The 19632-nt window shown below is 38.4% G+C and overlaps 1 protein-coding gene across 1 annotated transcript in view; it reads right to left on the bottom strand.

Moving 5' to 3' along the window:
- eys (eyes shut homolog) overlaps window positions 1-19632 on the bottom strand; it is a 160408-nt gene that overhangs the window by 7833 nt on the left and 132943 nt on the right. The window contains exons 40-42 of the mRNA XM_079473466.1: window positions 11064-11172; window positions 9539-9759; window positions 2370-2542 (exon numbers count right to left, since the gene is read on the bottom strand). Coding sequence (XP_079329592.1) covers window positions 2370-2542; window positions 9539-9759; window positions 11064-11172 — 503 coding nt within the window. The remainder of the gene's footprint in view (window positions 1-2369; window positions 2543-9538; window positions 9760-11063; window positions 11173-19632) is intronic.

Below are 19632 nucleotides of genomic sequence, written 5' to 3'. Positions count from 1 at the left end.
GGCAGTTTATACAGGTGACACATCATCCATTTATTTCCACCCGTTCTAGTCCAAACCCGTTTGTTTACGAGGTTCTTGTGAAATTCAAAAGTGCTCTTTCAGCTGTGATAGCTGGACCTGGTTATATTTAGCTGGACCTGGTTATATTTAGCTTTTCTTGATTTCCGTCTCTTACCTCATACAAACAGGGAAAACAGACAAATAAATATATAAACACACGAAAATATGCAAACGTGCGAGCAGCTCCTCACCAAATCTGATTGATCCTGAATGCCTTCCACAGGTATCATAGATGATTCTTTAATCTCCTCATGTAAAGTCACACATACAGGAAATAAGCTTGATGTTTGACTGTTTTTTTTAAACCAGTAAGAGAGCTGTATGCCAGATATCTTGTGATATTTTAGGTATCTGTTTTAGGGTAGCATGATGTAAACAGAGGATTTTAGCACTTCCGGTTCCATCGCCCCAAAGTCTACAGGTTTTCTTTATTTGTTTTTGGTAAATTGCATGAAATAAGGTCTCTGGTTAACAAAACCATTTCTACGTTTTAATCTGAGATAAAACACACCAGTTATAACCCGTTGTGTCTTAAAAACGACATTTGATAAAAGCGAATATTTCCTTTGGGACGTCCTTCTGCATAAATCTCACAAATAATGCAACATGGGCACAAATCTCTAAAAACTTTTTAATTTAATAAAGTTTGGAAAAGTTTTCAAAGGCTTGGTGGTGGTGATGTTGATATTGAGAGGCTGTGTTTATAGCCACATGTTATCTTTTAACATCTGGTTATTGTATTTAGCTTTCAAAAGTAACAAATGTTGTGTTCATTTAAAAAGATGATCTTTATAGACGAAATGTATAAACATCATCAAACTCTGTTAATCACAGATCTTATTTTTGCGATCTTCCAAAAGTATGGGAAAAATGCATAGGTTTTCGCCCAAGGGAACCCGTCTGGCACTAACTTCTGAGTTGGCCTACAAAAATACGTCATCGCTGCATCACTCCATTTATATTGTCTGTCTGTATTCATAAAGTGATAGTTTACCCAAATTAAACTTCTGTCATGATTTACTCCTCCTATAGTTGTTCCAATATCTTTGTTCTGTTGAACACAACGACAGATGTTCGGAAAAATGTGAGCAACTAATGCTTCTGGGACACCATTGACTACCATAGTAGGAAAAATGAAAATGGTATAGCCAAAGGTGCCCCAGAATAGTTTTCTTCCAAAATTCTTAAAAATATTTAATTTTGCGTTTTTGCAAAACAAAAAACAGACACAAAAATGTTTCCTACTGTGGTAGTCAATGCATAACTTGTCATTTTGTTTCAAACAGACATGAGGCCAAAGTTACATATTGCAGCTTCAAATGTAGCTCGGGTTTTATGCATAATATGTCATTTCTAAATGTAACACATCATTTAAGTTCTCTGAAAAAACAAGAATCCAAATCAATGTCGACATATTTTGAAGAAGTCCAGCACATCCAAAGTTGAGACACTTCCCAGAGGCAAGGAGGTCTTGGCTAATAATCAATACTGACTGATGTTATCTGCTGTTATCAGGCTTTAAATTTAAATGTCGGTCCCACTCGGTGTGACAGTGGGAGATTAGAACACTCTATTTGGCATCAGGCTCTCTGCTGTCTGGTGTAGGGACGTCTGGAAGCCTCTCCTTGGCATGCCGTGCCATGCGTCCTTAAACTACGCCCAATTAGATTACAGCAAAAAAGAGGCAGTTCCTTTCCCTATCTGAGCTATCTGTGTAAGCAGATATTTCAGATTAGCTGACTTAACACAGCAAAAGTAAAGCTAGGAAGAGACGTGCATTACCTGGCTGTGCGGTATGTCTTCACAGCGCTGATATTTAAAGCACCACCACAAACTGGTGAGCACGTTCTGTTTTTTGTAAAAGCTTATTCACAGATAGCGGTTCCTAACTGAAAGCACTTGGTGTGCTCATCTACCTGAAAACACCTCTAAAAGGTCAGTGCTTGTAATAAAACCAAGCGAGCGATCTGCAAAGCTGGCTGTTCTCCTCAAAACATTCACACGTAAGGCTTCGAGCTCTTTTTCTGTTTAGAGAGTTTTTAGAGCAGTTAGCTACTTTAATTGGAAGATATTTCTTCAGCTTGCATCAGGTGTCGGTTAAACAAAACTCCTGGGAAAACATCTCAATCGATCACCTGTGGGTCTAACCTCAAAGACGGAGGTGCGTGCACAGGAGACGAGCGAAACAAACGTCAGATGTAATAATATCAAACGAAAGCCCCCTGGCCACATCGGCTTGTATGTTCTTACATCATTTTCCCATGGTTACAAATCGGCATCTAGTCACAAAACTCTGACGGGAGACCTACCCTCATCGCAGAGGAGACCCTGTCTTCCGTAGGGGCACAGGCACGCCGCCTCCAGCAGCGTCTGAGGGACGCAGGTGGCGCCGCGTGCACACGGGTTTCGCTCGCAGGCGGTGAACTGGCACAGCTTGCCGGAGTAGAGGGAGGGACACACACAGAACCAGTTCTCCGTGTCGCTACACACAGGGAACCAAAATAAGAAAAAGAGAGATGAAATGTACTCGTACCGCATCATTAACTTCAGTGGAGTTTGCATGGAAGGCAGAGACTGGAAGGAAAAAGAGGGGCTGGGGGAAGAACGTCAAAACAGCAGAAACAAAACAAATGAGAACTTCACAGATTACCATCTTTAAAGGGATAATTCACACCAAAATGTGAATTCTTTCATTATTTACTCAATCTCAAGTAATTCCAAACATGTATGATTATCTTTCCACTGCAGAACACAAAAGAAGATATTTTGAAGAATGCGGGTGGCCAAACAACACTGGTCCCCATTGACTTCCATTGTATGGACACAAAACCACAAGACATTTCTCAAAACACATCTTCTTTTGTGTTCTGCAGATTGTGTTCATGTACATAATGTGAACGACATGAGGGTGAGTAAATGCAGACAGAAGTTTTACTTTGGGGTGAACTATCCCTTTAACAACCCTTAAAACCGTTTAAAGTTTGTTATCGTATTTGTAAGCAAATTATTTATTTAACTAATAAATTCAACAGAAATACTCAATTGCTTATTACATAAACAGTAATATAACATTAAAAAGTAATAGATGTAATCTCATTATATAATATGCTACCCCAACACACCCGGACGTGATTTTGCAGTATACAACAAATCAAACATCACAGGCTCATTCAAATAAGAGCAGACCTCTGCTTGAAGGCCATTCGCAAATCCAGTTACGTTCTGCTGATGTTGATCTAGCCGCACCGCAACCGAATGATGAGAACCGTTCAAGCTAATGCCTGACTGTTGAGGTCCAATTTCACAAACAGTGCTTTTATAATTCCAGCCTGTATCCCCGAGCGAGGAATAGAGGGTGGGCCGGCATGATAAGCAATATTTAGACAAGAACTTCATATGCTGCTGGAAGATGTTTTTCAAAGGTGTAATATCAGATACAGGAAGCATTGGAGGAGTTTCAAATCCATAAATTAATAATGTGTTTGGAGCCGCAGCACAGCAGTAAAAATGAAATATTTACATTGTGTCACAGGGATTTAGAACCCGTGCAAGTGACTGAAACCACACAAATACACCTATATAGATATTCTCACAACACACGGAAAAGTGTAGAAAGAGAAATGCCTGTACAAGGAGTCTACGAATCGACACATAATTTACATTTATGCATTTTGGCAGACAGCGATTCAGGCTCAAACCCTGGGGAATCAAACCTGTGAGCTCCAGGAATGAATTTATAGTTTAATATAAAATCACTGCATATCAATACACATAAAAAACTCTTTGAGAAACTAATCAACGGTTTGCGCTCGGACGGTTTGTCATTGCTTTTCCGGATCGCGGGTGGTAACGCCGCAGCAGGCTGGGAGATTATTGCCCCGCATGATGTAGAACATGCAAACAGATCTGTTTTTGTGACTGATTGCCCTTCACCATCCGTGCAAGCTCAGATTGACGCACGGAATGATGAGGAGACGCTCTCAGGTGTCTGCAGCTGCATATGGCGAGCTTTCCACAGCACACGGGTATATGATCACAGGAGACGTGTTTACCATTCTGAAATATATTGATATTGCAATGACATATTGAGTATTTTGCCGTGTCTGATAGCTTTAAGGTAGTCTATAAGCTAGTAGTTTATTGCTATTCAAAAGGCCTATTCACACCAAGAATATACTGTATATACAAGTTGTATAAAGCCATGGAAAGAATTTAAGAAACCATTCCAAATGTGTATTCAATCAGCATTTCTAGGTGTATTGTGGCCATTCTAGTCTAGTGTCTTTTTTTCGACAAAATCAGCCAACGGCAATGTGAAAAACGGACAGGATGACAAGACACATGAAAACTGTGATAACACAAAAAATAACGTGAACTTTTCCTAAATACATATTACTGTTGTATTGCTTAAAAGTGAATATGATTTTGTATTTGAGATCTGAGAAAAATACAGACCTGTCATTTTGACGTGTTTCTCCAGCTTTCATCTTTTGCTAATAAACGCAAATAGAAACAATATTTTTACTTGAAATTTGGGAGGGGTATTTTTAGTAGCTCACAGAGTGAAACAAAATTTTAATTTTACATAAACACATAACTATAAATGGAAAATTGGAAAATAATTGTGAAATGGTCTCTTTATTTTTTCCGCAGCTGCATTTACAGTATAAATATATAGAATTAAAATAGTTATCATATATTAATATTATATATTAATTATATGATTTATGTATATAAATAATATGAAATAATGTAATGTAATAAACACATTTTGCCTAATAAAATGCTTTATAGAATTCTGCAACTGTTACCAACAGCAAGTAGCACATTATGTTTTTGTTGGGCTGTGAGGTTAACTTGGTATAAACAGTTTTAACTTAGTATAAAGAGTTTTTATTAATAAAAAAGAAAATTTGGCAATTCTCACTATTAACTAGTTATTAATAGCATCCCTATTATTGGTATATTGGCTGTTTATTAGTACTTGTAAAGCACATATTCTGCATGACCATATTCTACATCCCTAATCTTACCCAATACCTAAACCTAACAACTACCTACTAACTATTAATAAGCAACAAATGAAGTGTTTATCCGGGAAAAAGTTGTAGCTAATAGTTTGTTAATAGCGAGAATTGCCACCTTTACTGAAGTGTGACCGGAAATTATGTTTTATATGCCCTGTTTAGAAAACCTGCATTCATCAAATCATTTTCCAAGTAAACTGCAAATAAATAAAACTTCATAACTGGCTTAGCTTCAGAAAAATACTGTTAATATGGTTCAGCAAGGTCAGCCTCCATTCACTTACATAAAGATGCTGCTTTAAATGAACCTAGAGTATTACGTAAGACAGCAAAGAGACCAAAGCCACGTTGTCTTTCATGGCAGAATGAGGTGAACCAGCGGTCACCACTGCGAACTAAAGACCTTTACAAAAACTTTTCTTTCAAATTCACGTGATGGTCTGAAGGTCTGGTGACATAAGTCTGATGTAAATTGGGTCAAACGCGCTCCTGACGCACACCTCTCCCGGCAGATATAATGAGCTGCCATCACTGGCCGTTTCTGCTGCGAGGAAAGCGAGCTTCTGGAGGCAAACGTGTATGAATAATTTAACAAGGAAAGCGTTTGGCATGTCTATTTAAATAAGCGCACAGCCAGCCAATGTACGAATACAAAAAGAGAAACATTTCCACAAATGCTATTTCCCTGCCCAGGACAAGTTTCAGAAAACAAGAAGCTTTGTCTGAAAGCAGCATCCATGCTGGATCCATGAGGTTTTTTGTTTGCTCCGTGTGTAACCGCAGCATTAATATAAATAGGGTCCTTACCTCATTCTTATGGCCATTTTGTGAAAACTCAAGCCTACATAAACATTTAATAACATTCTTTGCCTGCAATTGTATTTACATCAGGATGTCCTGCATATCATCAATAGATCATCCTGCAATGCAAGTGATGCAATACAAACATTTTAACGTTACACACCAAAGATGCTCTCTCTACTTCAAAGATCCCAGCTGTAAACGTGACACACAGTTACGGCTCACAGAAGCCCCTAAAATGGAGAGGCTGGTCCTCCAAACATGCTGTATTGCCTGTTTAGTCGGCCAAGCACTCGATTATACACTTGGGCAGGCGTGACACACTCGGTAAAAGAGTTTAGTGCTCGGCTCGACAGCTAGGTGAATGATGTTGCTATACGCGAACGAAATGAACGGCTGATGTACAGCTGTTCTCTCCTGCCCTCCGCACGCTCGGGCTGTTACCCGACGGAGGTGGGCCGAATCTGTCTGCAAGTCACAGGATTACAGCCATTATAGCCATGAATCACTGACAGAACGAAACGCTAGGACGAGGGCCTTAAAGCAGCATACCAGGTACTTCAATAACCACATCATGCCCAAATTCGCAGCTATATACAATTTCTGAAAGTTTAAATGTGCCGGAGAGGAAACGGATGAGGGGAGGCGAGGTAAAACATCACTTCTGGAGCTGAAATGGAGAGACGGCTCCGAGGAGGGAATATGTTTAAGAACCATCTGTTGAGAAAGCGGGCATGTTAACGTCAGCTGCCTGCTGGAAGAAAATATCGCATTTGCTCACCTCAGCTAACTGGTGTTAGCATTAAGACATCATCCAGGGCTTTTAGCCTAATATGAGTGGTTACAGCTAGTTTTATTATTTTGAAGAAAATGCATCTGTTATACAAATGGGATGTTATTTCGTTCTTGAAGTGGATGCTAAGTACTCTAAACATGACATCACAGGAGAAAATAAACATCCCTTTCAGACTGGAAATATACATTAAATACATTACATGAAAAGAAAGGCATGAGATGAAAGAGAGCAACAGTCTATAAATGCTACATAGAGAGGGTTAAACAAAGGAAAGTCATGGTTACAGACCACTTAAAGAAACAATTCACCCAAAAATTAAATTTCTATCATTTATTCAAACTCATGGTCAAATATACATTACTTTCTTATAAGCTGTTATTTCCTTAAAGGGGGCATGCAACAGTGATTTATGCATTCAGTCTTATTTACAACTTAAAAAATGCTGGGGGCCAACTTGTCAAAAAACGAGTTGGACGTATGAATTTGTATTTCCGTGCTTGATGCACTCCCCCAGCGTTCGTATAGGTTTCGGAAAGTTTTTTTCGAACATGAAAATCCATTTCATAACAACTTTTCTTAATCCCTTACTGGGCAATTCTCGGCAAGGTGAAAGAAATTGCCCACCCACGCATCAACCGACAAGTGAGACCCGCTTACCATCAAGACTAGCTGCGTTGCGTCAAAATTGGCTGCGCTGTGGGCCTTCAGCTGTAGCTCATTACTCTTGCGATAGTGAGAGGTGTGTGTTTCTTTGTTCACGGCATTTTAGTGATGGATGTTATATAAACGGTGAGTATAATGCTGGATTTGGAGAGCATTTGAAACTGATAGATTGAGCAGTCCCAGCGCTAAAAGATGTCGGACATGAACAGCACGCAGTAAGTGAAACTGAGTCATACGTCTGTGTTTTGTTGGCAATGGATTCAGACATGCTTTAGTTCCGCCCCATCCCCCCTCGCACGCGCCGTATGTTTTCGGAAATAATCGTACAGGTGTATCTGTCTTTAATAAATGTGATTAAAGACTCTACTGATATTGGAAGGGGACGATACTATTGGGTAAGGACTAAAGATTAACATGAAATATGCAGAAACTGTCTGAGATATGGCAACAACGAGAGAGATCCACTTTCACACGAGTCTGGAAGGCGAGTAAAATGACCAAATTTTTATTTTTGGTTGAACTATCCAATTAACACAAACCCAAAGCCTGGACTTTTTCATTCCCTCTCAATGGCTCATCACATAAAGGAAAGAGACGGGGCTAATGTACCAAGTTGAGTCGATATTTTTTCAAACATTCTATTTTCACATATAATGAGTTCATGAGCCTTGACCGGAGCACAGGAAAATGTAAAACGGTCATTGCAGAGGTGGGTTTGGAATCAAATTTAATGACTAACCACAGTGTACATGTCTGTAAGTTTAAAGGGAGATATGCACTAGAACAGATATTTCTTTAGATTTGTACATGTTCAACATTTAGACTGCAATAGAATCGCTATTGCTGTATTTAATTTAACAGATTCACCAGAAGCCACAGAGCCTCTGAAACCAAGGTATTACACCCATTTATTTCATTTATATTGGTAGATCAGATCAGGTATATTTAGGGATGGCTTTTATGCAGTCAAATCTGGCAACAAGCCCTTACTTGCAGACGATTTGTGCCTCTACCCTGACTGTCGCCTAAAATTGAGATACACTAAGAATCGTTCTGGAATTGAATTGAGCCTTGAATTGCTAGAGGCCTAAAGATTTCCACCCCTAATCAAAACATGTTTTTAACACAGAAAAAGTAAACAACACAAAATGCTACTGTGGTTTAACAAAAAAAAAAAACGCATTCACAAACTCTTATCCCTGCAATCAGGCTTCTGATTACTGCTATTTAAAACTCAAGTGAGCATCTCCACAGCATCTGCACTTCCTTGCCAATATTTACAAACTCCGAGCTCTGTCAAAAGCACAAAATTTTGTTGAAAACTGTACGTATGCCAAATATTAATAAATAAAAATTGAAACGCAAGAGATGTTCATGCAAGAAAGTGATTGATAAATGTACAGTGATGAAATCTTCTGGTTAAAGTCAACCTCTCAAAGATTAAATTTGATTCATATTTTTTTGTGTACAGGAATAACATCATCACCACCCAATGCAAATAAACATATTATAAATATTTTTTTAACTGTTGATTATAATTATTATTATTATTTGCACTTATTGTTGCAAAGATTTTTCATTTTTATTTGCACGTCTTAATGCAAATTTACCCCTATTTGTTATTGTAATTTATTGTCAGTTCTCCTCCTATACCCTTCCTATTCATCTATCCATCTTATACTTTAAAGGGTCACAGGGAGAGCTGAAGTCTTTTCCATCACATCTAGGCCGAAGTCAAAGAAACACCCTGTTAAAGCAGTCAGTTTAGACAATCACATTTTAATGTCTCCAGTTCAGCTGACGTGCATGTCTATGGGAAAACCCGAGTATCCAGAGGAAATATTCTTTCCTGTATTTCAACTGCAGAGGATGGCGCTATCAATACCAAGGCCACTGGGTTTAGTTCCCAGGCAATGCACATACTGATAAAAGGTAAAACCTGAATGCACTTTGAGTCACTTTGGATAAAAGCGTCCGCCGAATGCATAAATGTGAAATGGAGACCTCTGCCAACACACAGAGAACACGCAAACTCCACATAGACACAAATCAGTGACCTTGCTATGACAGGGTCACCCAATGAGCGCCTGTCCTCCCCCAGGAGACCTGAGACACACCAGAATCATTTACAGATCATACAGTAGTCTTGAAACTAGTGAATTTAAAACTGGAGGATATAACAAAACCATACCTGACAAACTTTCCTCCATTGCGACAGGGTTGGTGCTGACAGACTGCCGAGTCACAGTTCTGAATATTTTGGCCTCTGATTGCTTCACCCACAACATACAGCTCCCTGGAGCCACTCTGTAGTTCACGGATGCATCCAATGAAGCCGGAGACATTGGCACCGCTGCGGTGGAGCTCTGAGAGAGTTGGAACTCCACCCAGAAACATGGGGCCGAACACCACCTAAGCATATGTTAAAGAAAGATGCTTATATCGATATGCAGTTAAACATTGTACATATCACTGCTTTTCTGCATGTCTCTGTAAAGAATAAAAAAGCATTTTGCAATTTTTCAATGCAAAGATGTTTCATTCAGTGTTACTCAAAAGCCTGTGGTTCTCAAGACAAGCATTTGTTTTTGTGTTTGTCAAACTTTGTGCTAGTTGTTATCTCTCTTAAGAAGCGTAGGATATGCAGGCGCATATGGGCCCTGGGGATTGGGGGCCCTCATCCAAGTTTTATTCATGGCCGTACAATACTGTAGAAAATGAATCAACTGACCTGATCTCAGATCTGATCTACCAATGGACATATGCGAGTGGGTCCTACTCCACAACAAATGTAGAGTATAAAAACGACGCCACTTTGCCAGCAGCTTCAGTGCTGTGGTGAGTAAGATGCGTAACAAGTAGTTCTGACGCTACATATGAATGCAAGTTCGAATTCATCTGTTGCCAACTCACTCTTCTATTTTCACATCACACAACAGATCATACAGGCCCTTATTTTCAACAAAATGAAGAAAATATTTGAAAAATGGCTAACAGGAGTTCAATAATAAAGTGTATGAGGTTAGGGGTAGTAGGGAGATCTTAATTGTCCCAATTGGTTGGCATCCGTTTAACAATTTTAATAAATATAATAGTTTACACTCTATTAGTATTGTATAATGTACTTTGTTTAATTAATATATACTCCGAATGAGCTCGTCAATGTCAATCTGATTTAGGTTGCCAAACAAATGAAGGAAGGCAACGATTACTGTCCAATCAAATTAAAGAAGGCGGGACTTGCTATTGACTGACACAGAGGGTGAAGAAGTTAAAGAGCCAGTCTCTCAACAAACTAAAAACTGTAGTCATTTTTCAAATGTCTTCACAGCTTATGAATAAACTTTTGCAAAGTCATTATATTCAGTGTAGGGCTTTTAGTCTATTTGTAAGTGTCTGATTATTGGCGTATAGCTTCCTCTGAGGATCTCATCAATTACTTTTAAAAACACAAGCCTGTTATTTATCATTTAACAAGAGCGATAAAATCTATTATTTCAGGAACAAATATCATTACACCGGCTCTTAAAAAGAGTGAGCTGTCCGTTTTAAAAATTGATCTATTTTTCTCTCAGTCAGGTGAGTTATGCCTGGCTGAAAAATAAAATAAAACTTAATTTCCAATAGCCAGGTTTAAATTTAGTTTGGAGTTCTCAATGTTAAGCAGATACATATATCAAAGATTCACTGACAGTCATGTGCAGATGCAGGTTTACCTTTGACCCAGACTCATTCATGTATCTCTGCCGCCCATTAGCAGTTGCATTAGCCACTACCATTTCAATCATACAGAGCTGCCCATTGGCACTGGTTGGTAATGCATATCTGAAAGAGAGAAAGAAAGAACATCAAAAGTAAGAGTAAGACAGAAAGAGGGCATGGAAAGGAGGAAAATCTCATTAGATCATGCAGCATTCATAATAAATCCATTTAAGCATGAAAACTACACAAATTGGTAAGGCGAGTTTTGGGCGATTGAGGTGCTAGTCTCGTACCGGGCTCCAGCACTGAAAAAAAGCATCACACTGAGAAAAAAATACAGCAATACATATTATCTTCTGGGGTACACATCCTTTTCCATTCTGCTACTCGGGCGAGACATTTTCTCAATCATTTCCGACAACTGCTGCCTGCTCAAGAGTTGAAAAACATTTCAATCCCGACACCTAATGCGACGGTAAAACCGACTGAAGGTTCCAGTAATCTCCCCCAGAAGCGTTCAAGCGTGGCTTCATCTATATCCCGACATGATCAGGGGACTCACTCGGCGAGAATTCTCCTAACACCACGGCTGTGTCCGAGACTGGAAAGAGGAAAGAAAGAGGCAAGGCACGTTTGAATCTGAAGTTTGTGTACCAGAAAAATGTGCTGCTAAAAAGAACATTTATAAATACTATATTGTCATTTATAACTTCATTTAAAGAGAGAAATAAACACAGTTTTACTAAAGACTTGCAATGTTATCTGTACTGCTCACTTGAATTACACTGCCTTACATTTTTCAAGTAAAATCAACTTGGCTTTACAAGTAATTTTTGCCTTATTACATTACTTAAAAAAATTGTTGCAATTGCTTAACTTATTTTAATTTGTTTAAGAATTATGTAAGTATCAATTTAATTTCTGTTTAATACTGGCCAAAACCTAAAATAGTAAGTTGACTTTTAAGGCAGTAAATCATTTTTTACAATGTTTTACATTGAGCAAAATGACATTATAGTGCCATTGTAGTATATCCATCATTGTGGAACACAACATTTAACTGGGACCCTTTTGGAAAAATAATCATGGCTTTATGATGATGGCCAAACACAAACACATTTGGTTCCTTTAACTGCAAAAAATCATGGCTAAACTAGATAAACGATAGTAAACACGAGGATGCTATGTCTTTACAATATGTCTTTACAATAAATAAAACAAAAAAGACTGTGGTTACCAAAGTCAAATCATGGTTAATTTAGTAAAGAAAACATACACACAAAGCATTGATATCTTCGACATTCATTCATCTCCTTCAAGCACAACTTGAGCCTTGATTATTCCAGCTCCGGCTTTTGATTTCAGGCCGTGTTGGGTCCAGGGCAAAGGGGGAAATATTCCCTCTCCTTTAATGACCAGATGCGAGCAATCAATGCGATTGGCCTCATGCTAATGCGAAGCGGCCTTACGGGACACCTCCCTTAAGGCAATCAAAGCCCTCCAACTTCAGGTAGCACTAATTACCACACTGGGGAAGTTACGAGAGTCGCTCTGCATACAGATTGACAAATTAATGCCACTATTGGGCCTGCGAGTGGAAAATTCAACATGACTGACAGCCCCGCGCCGTACCGGTATTGCCTATGAATGGCAAGCATAAGGACGCGAGCTGATTCGATTGTTCGTCCGGACTCCTGCAACGACTTTTATATCCTGATATTAGTCCAGGCGCTGGGATGTTATGAGGTACTAATTATTTTAATCATGCCATGATAATCACTTTAGGAGCATTGGACAGCTGTTTGCATTTATAGGGACTTTCATCTGGATCATTGCTTCCTTTAATGAAAGGGAATTGAGCGTTAGTGGTAAACGCAGGATTCGGTGGTGTCGCTAGATGGTTTGAAGTTCTTTTAAAGGTGATGTAATTTCATTGGTGCTGAATTAATTATGTGCTAACTTAAAGGAACAGTTCACCCGAACATGAAAATTATGCCTTCATTTATATTTATTGTTGTGTTCTGATGAACACAGAGAAAGAATGCTTATAACCAAGCAGTTTTTTGCCATCTTTCACGGCCCCCAGTTTGAGAAAAACTACTTTAAAGAACCATCTCTTTCTTACCTTTTAATAACTTGAAGAACCTTTTTTCGCATTGTATTTTCGTGTTTGTGATGGCACTGTGATCTAACTGGACGCTGAAGAAATCCTTTTGAGGAGCTCAAAAGTCCTCAGGATACGGTCCTCATGGAACATGAATGAGCACAGCATTCTATCTGCTATTTACAGAGAGAGAAAGGACAATTCGCTCATGTAAGAGCTTCATTCTTATCTTCCATTTACATTAAAGGACAATTTCTATTTTAGAAAATACCTAGTATGTCCTACACACACACACACACGTTTGTGTACCGCCACTGTTTGTGGAGGTGATTCTGGAAAAGTGTACATACCCCACACACACGTTCTGTGTTCAACCCTTGTGAAATCTAAGAACTCAAAATAATTGCAGTTCATGCCATACTTCACTAGACCGGATGCTGGGAGATGCAGAGGCTTGCAGAACCACGATTGGCTGAAACTACAAAATATGTATAAAGTGCTGGCAACAGATGGCAGTAAAACATCATGAAGCTGGCGCTCTGCAGACACACACACACACACACACATACACACACAGCTGGTTCATTATTGCTGGATGTGAAAACAAAGCCAGAAATTAGAGAGGACTTTCACTTCATACTACACTGCAAATCCAACGGGACCAACTAAAATAACAAGAGGCAATCTGATGGACAACAATCTCTTCATACAAAATCACGACATATAGATAAACATACATCCCTATTTCCAGTAATAACAAACAGATCTACAATTCTGTCACCAGGTTGCACTTATTGATCATTTGTGTGTCAATATTTCACAGCCACTGTGTCATCATAGCAACTTATGATGTTGGATTTAAGAGCCCTATGAAGCTGCATCAACGTGTCAAATTCTATGTTAGGGCTGTTGGCAGATCACGCCGATTCCCTTGATCACTTTCCCCCTGAGACAAAGACAGACGCAGACCCTCAGTCTCGCTCAAGAAGCTGCACTGACATTTTTGCATTGAAGTGTCAAGCCATTTTTTTGCATAACAAGCTGAACGGGTTCAGCCTGTGTTCTTAGTCATGTATCCAGCTGATCTTTTAGACCCAAATTAGATGTGCGCCCTACGGCTTTGATACGCTCCTCCAGATGAGGTATTTCTGGAGTAGTCAGACTATTTTCTCCGATCAGTGACCTTGTAAAGTGAATTTTTTTTATTAATCTGATGTATTTCATTTTGAATGTGTGGATGGGGCATATTGAATGGCTCACCTTTGTTTTTTTTTAAAGCAGCTCTTTAACCCAATTGAAATAATTTTAGATTTTGTAGTGAATTTCAAGTAGAGAATTCCTATTTTAAAGGGAAAGGTCACACAACCTAACAACGGCGGTACCCATTAACTTCCATTTTATGGTCACAAAAATAATGCAAGTCACTGGTTACCAAAATTGTTCGGTTACCAACATTCTTCAAAATATCTTCTTTGTGCTCTGCAGAAGAAATTCATACGGATTTAAAATGACAAGATGGTGAGCAAGTTATGACAGAATTTCCATTTTTGGGTGAACTATGCCTTTAAGTCTCTTTTGGGGGAAATGGACCCCAAAATGGTTCTTGCACTGCAGATTTTTGTTCAAACAAATGGTCTAAGAAATTAGAAGGAGGTGGAGATATTAAAGATGGCAACTAAGGTCCATTGCTGTAATATAATAACATTTTAATACAATATGTATTTTTTTTAATAAACAAGCTCTTCAAAAGAAGTACATTGATACAGAAAAAAGATAATAAAACATAACGCTTTATTATATTAGGTCTTTGTACATAGGATTTTAGTAGATGGTTTTAGTATATTATACTGCATTTCTGTTAATACAAACACACAGTGGACCTTTAAATGGAAAACAGCTTTACAAATATGCACCAAATTCAACAAATGTTGGATAGAACATAAAGAACCAAAACCTCTGCTGCTGTGAATAAAATACAACTGAGGCAAAAATATCCGTAGATCTAAAGCATCGATCCGCAGAGCTGTCGCATTAAAAATGCTTCCTTTCTCCTGAGAAAAAACAGCAGTGGTTCCCCAGAAATAAAGGGCATACATTTAAATAATAATATCTGCAAGGGAGCAGAAAGTTCACGTGTAATAAAGGATGGAAAGCGATGCTGTGTAATGCAGTGTCCCACGCTTGTTGACCTTTGCCTTCATGTGAATCGAAATGAGTCACACGTATGTCCACACACACAGCACACACACACACAGCCCGCTTGGAGCAAAGCCGGTGAAGGAATGACAGACTTGGAGGCTAAACAATACACCAGCACCCTCAGGCCTTTAACCTAGTTTAACCTGTCTGGTATTAAAATAGATTAACACCGACTCAACACTGACAAGACTCCGGCAGTACATAAACAAGGATTTATTACATCTTACACCTTACATGTGTTCTGAGCATTTCGACTGCGAAAACCATGCGTTCGACAAAAGCCAACAGTCATATTTACGGCAGGGGCCATATCTACATCTAACAAGACATAAAAAAAACCAAGAAAGCTGGTACATGCAAACGGAAGGAGAAAGACCGGACCGCTCAGGCACAGTCAAACTGCGTTCACAAACTATGAATTAATAAGATCAACGTATGAATAAAAGATTGTTCTTCAAGTGAATTGAATACATCAAACATTCACAACCGCACATTATTCCCCCGAAATGGGAGAGAGTAGGAGAACTAGGTATGAGCTTGAGTCTTCTTTAAAACTCAGAGGCGTTCTTTGATGTCTGCGATCTACTTCAGCAGTTTGGGAAGACAGATCAAAAAGTTTGGATTGAAGTATTTCCTCCTTTTCTTGGAGCGGCGCGGCGATGGTACACTGGCCCATCCACTTGTCACTTGATCTGAATTTATGTGAGATGAGTAACATCAGATGAGATAGAAATGTATTGATCCCTAAGGGGAAATTTGCTTGTCACAGTGGTACAGTGTCACGAAGAGTCGTGTCCCGTGGACCAGTAACGTTAAAGGGCACAACAGAACAACAGCACCATAAAAAACAAACAAAATAACACTGTGATGAAGTAAATCACCAGGAAATACGGTCTATACAATATAAAACACTAGACTTCAGTAAATATGATATAATCTGCACAAGTGCCTGACAGCGGTTATTTTTGATGGCTAGTTGGAAGTGGAGATGCTGTTTTTTTATTGTGTGAAGTACTGGGTAGTTGCAAGACAGGTTAAAACAGCCATTCGTATATAGATGCAAAACACAGGTGCTACACGATATAGTATAAACTAGAGGACTGCATTGGGATTGGGATCTCGGGGGTCCCACGTAACCCAACGCAAATCTCGTCACACACATAAACAAAAGTCAAACAAAGCATTAATATAGCAAATATTGTACAACATTCTATACATAACAAAAACATACACATATGGGTTATAAATGTAAGCTGGGGTCAGTTGTGGCCTAATGTTTGGAGCGTTGGGCTTGTGATCAGAAGGTTCCCGTTTCTAATCTCAGTGCCAGCAGGTCATTACTGAAGTGCCCATGAGCAAGGCACCTTACCCCTGATTGATCTGCAGTAATGTGTCACTGTAAAAAAACTACTTGTAAGTTGTTTTGGATAAAAGCGTCAGCCAAATGAATAAATATAAATGTACTATAGTGCTGTGAAGTCGATTAATCGCTTATATAGTATAATGTTTCTGTATGTATATAAACGCACACACGTGAATATAACAAATATTTACATACTGTAAATATATACGTTTATATTCAAATATAATTTATATATCGCAATCATTTCTTGAATATACAGTATGTTGTGCATATTGTATTTTTGTATTTGATTAATCGTGAATAATGGATTTGACAGAACTAAAATAAACATTTTCTAGTTTGTTAACATCGGTTGTAACAACACTGCATATTGGGTTGAAACAAGGCAGCATTGGTTTATTTATAACCCAACGGATGGTTTGCCCATATTTTACACAACTGTGGGTTGAAAGCAACCCAGTATTTCATATGGTGTATGTATTATACAGATTATTTAAGAAAAACTGAATGTTAAATAAAATACTTTTCATTAATAAAAAGTGAAGTAAAACTCTGCAATATTCGGTTGTAGCGGAACAACTTGTAAGTCTAAAGATGTTTTTACTGGTAAGTGCTAGGTACGTAGTTACAAAAGAGATTCATGTCTTTAACAGTAATGTATCAGAATAGAGTTGCTGGCACGTTTTGAATGAATGTGAGCGATTACTGCACCTGTGATTAATTACTGAAATTACTGAAACTGCATTTATTACAAAGCAGGTCTCTGTATTCATTTGCCATACAGTGCAGATGAAATGCACATGCATGCAACCATACACAGCAAATCTCTCAACACAAAATCGACAATTCCTATTAAATGAATAATTAATTTCTAAGATTTGAAATAGCTGTTCTAACATTCCTGTCTAATGAAAGGTGATTCGCTCTTTCCAGGAGCATTAAAATTCTGCTTAGGTGCCACTTGGCCGACCTTGATGCTGAACCACGTAATGCCTGATCTCATCAAATCTTCACAGCTTCTGTAGACCCAGAGAAAGACGACCTTAAAATCAACAGGCAGAAATATTGATATTGACAATGTCAGGTTTATTCCACCGGAAAAGGTAGCTCAGAGCCTTCATCGCATGTCAGTGTTAAGAGGGTCAGGGACAGGGTGCATATGATAACGAAGATCTATTCAAATCAGATCTACCTAGAGATGAAGGTATCAACCTTATATGTTGCTAATGGCGCTACATCCACATTGCAAGGTGTACAGTACATGAGCCACTTTAATAACCTACTCAGTTGGAAAGCTTCCACCTCCAAGTTGAGTTGACGGAGAACATGTCAGATGTGATGTTATGTGAAGTGGTGTGCCACAGTGTTTCATGCATTCTGACTTCTTTATAATGTTAAACGTGCTGGCTTCTCATGCTTGACATGGTCAACTTGTCAAAAAACAAGTGTATGCATTACTACTCTGTAGGTACTCAAGATTAATATGAGATTGGCAGGAACCGCGTGTGTTACATCCGCTCTAATATGCTGTATCCTTAATGTTAGTGTATTCTTTGTTCTATGTATTCAATCATCATTATGCTTTGCTGCTTTTCAATACGTTTTATATAGCCTAAACAATACACGTTTATGTATAGTTGTATCCTCGATTCATTTGAACACTTTTAATACAATGCTTTCTGACTATTCACACTATATCAGGAACAGAAAAAAGTACAGTTTAAAGAGAAGGTCCTGTACTCTCCAACATTCAAAATAGTGAGTTCTTCAATTAATATTTCTTTCATCCAACTCAAACTCGAACCACACAGATACTTTAAAAAAAACACTGTATTTAAAGAATCTCAGAACATCTTCATTCAAAATATTATTAGAAATTGATACATTAACTTCGAAAGGATAACTCAATTTGTGGAACACTGAGAACGCCACAGGAAGGCAGACACGCGGTGGAGTGCAGATGGCACATCCGACAATATCTCCATCCCATCAACCGGAGAATTTTCTCAGACAGTGGAAAGTGACAGAAGGACTGGAACCTTCTCCAGGTCCTTAGAGATGAGACCACTGAGTTAAACAAGACAGAAGGAATATCTAGAGACAACTGATACAGGCTGTTGGATTGTTAAGTTAGAAGCACTTGGCATCCAAACGCATCCCCTATGGGAGAAAAGCTGTTCACAAGACCCATCAAATATACAAGCGAAAACAGCACACTAATGGTCGAGCTCTGCTGTATGCCTCAGCAAAACAGCCTTACCGCCAAGACTACATACATGCCATATATTTGGCCGGGGTGAGCTAAAATCTATTTGAATATATGGAAGCAATTAAGAATGAAATACTTGAAGTTGTTTTAAGGTTTATAAACTGTTGGATTTTACATTTTAGTAGATTTTTAAACATCGAAATACAGAGGTAACCACAGCAAAACATGAGGAATTTTAAATTGCTTATGAATTCCTATGTAAATATGTATGTACAGTACATATTCCCTATGTAAATATGTATGTACAGTACAAGCACGGTCATCCGTCAAAAATGAGGGTTATCAATACACATTTTATTCTGCATGCTTTATGTATGTTCATTTTACATAATTACAAAATGATGTACTGGTTCGTAAAAGAGAAATGACCCTCTCAAACTGAAGTCAAGAGAATGTTAATTGGCTTTATGTATTTGTGTTATGAGGGAAATCTCATAGCAGCAACAGCAGATACAGATGCTAATTAGCCATTATGAAAATGACAAAGAACTCATTCAATCGCAGTTTTAATGTCGTTCCCATGACATATAACATACCATGTGATCTGTGGAGCGGACATTTATCAAATCACCATCAAAGAACTGTTGCTATCATTTATAAATGACAAGACGTTGAATGTGAACATATTATTTTGGTATATAGGCATAC

Source organism: Barbatula barbatula (assembly GCF_947034865.1).
Source record: "Barbatula barbatula genome assembly, chromosome: 14".
In the NCBI taxonomy this organism is placed as follows: Eukaryota; Metazoa; Chordata; class Actinopteri; order Cypriniformes; family Nemacheilidae; genus Barbatula; species Barbatula barbatula.
This window is presented reverse-complemented; position numbering and strand designations above follow the sequence as displayed.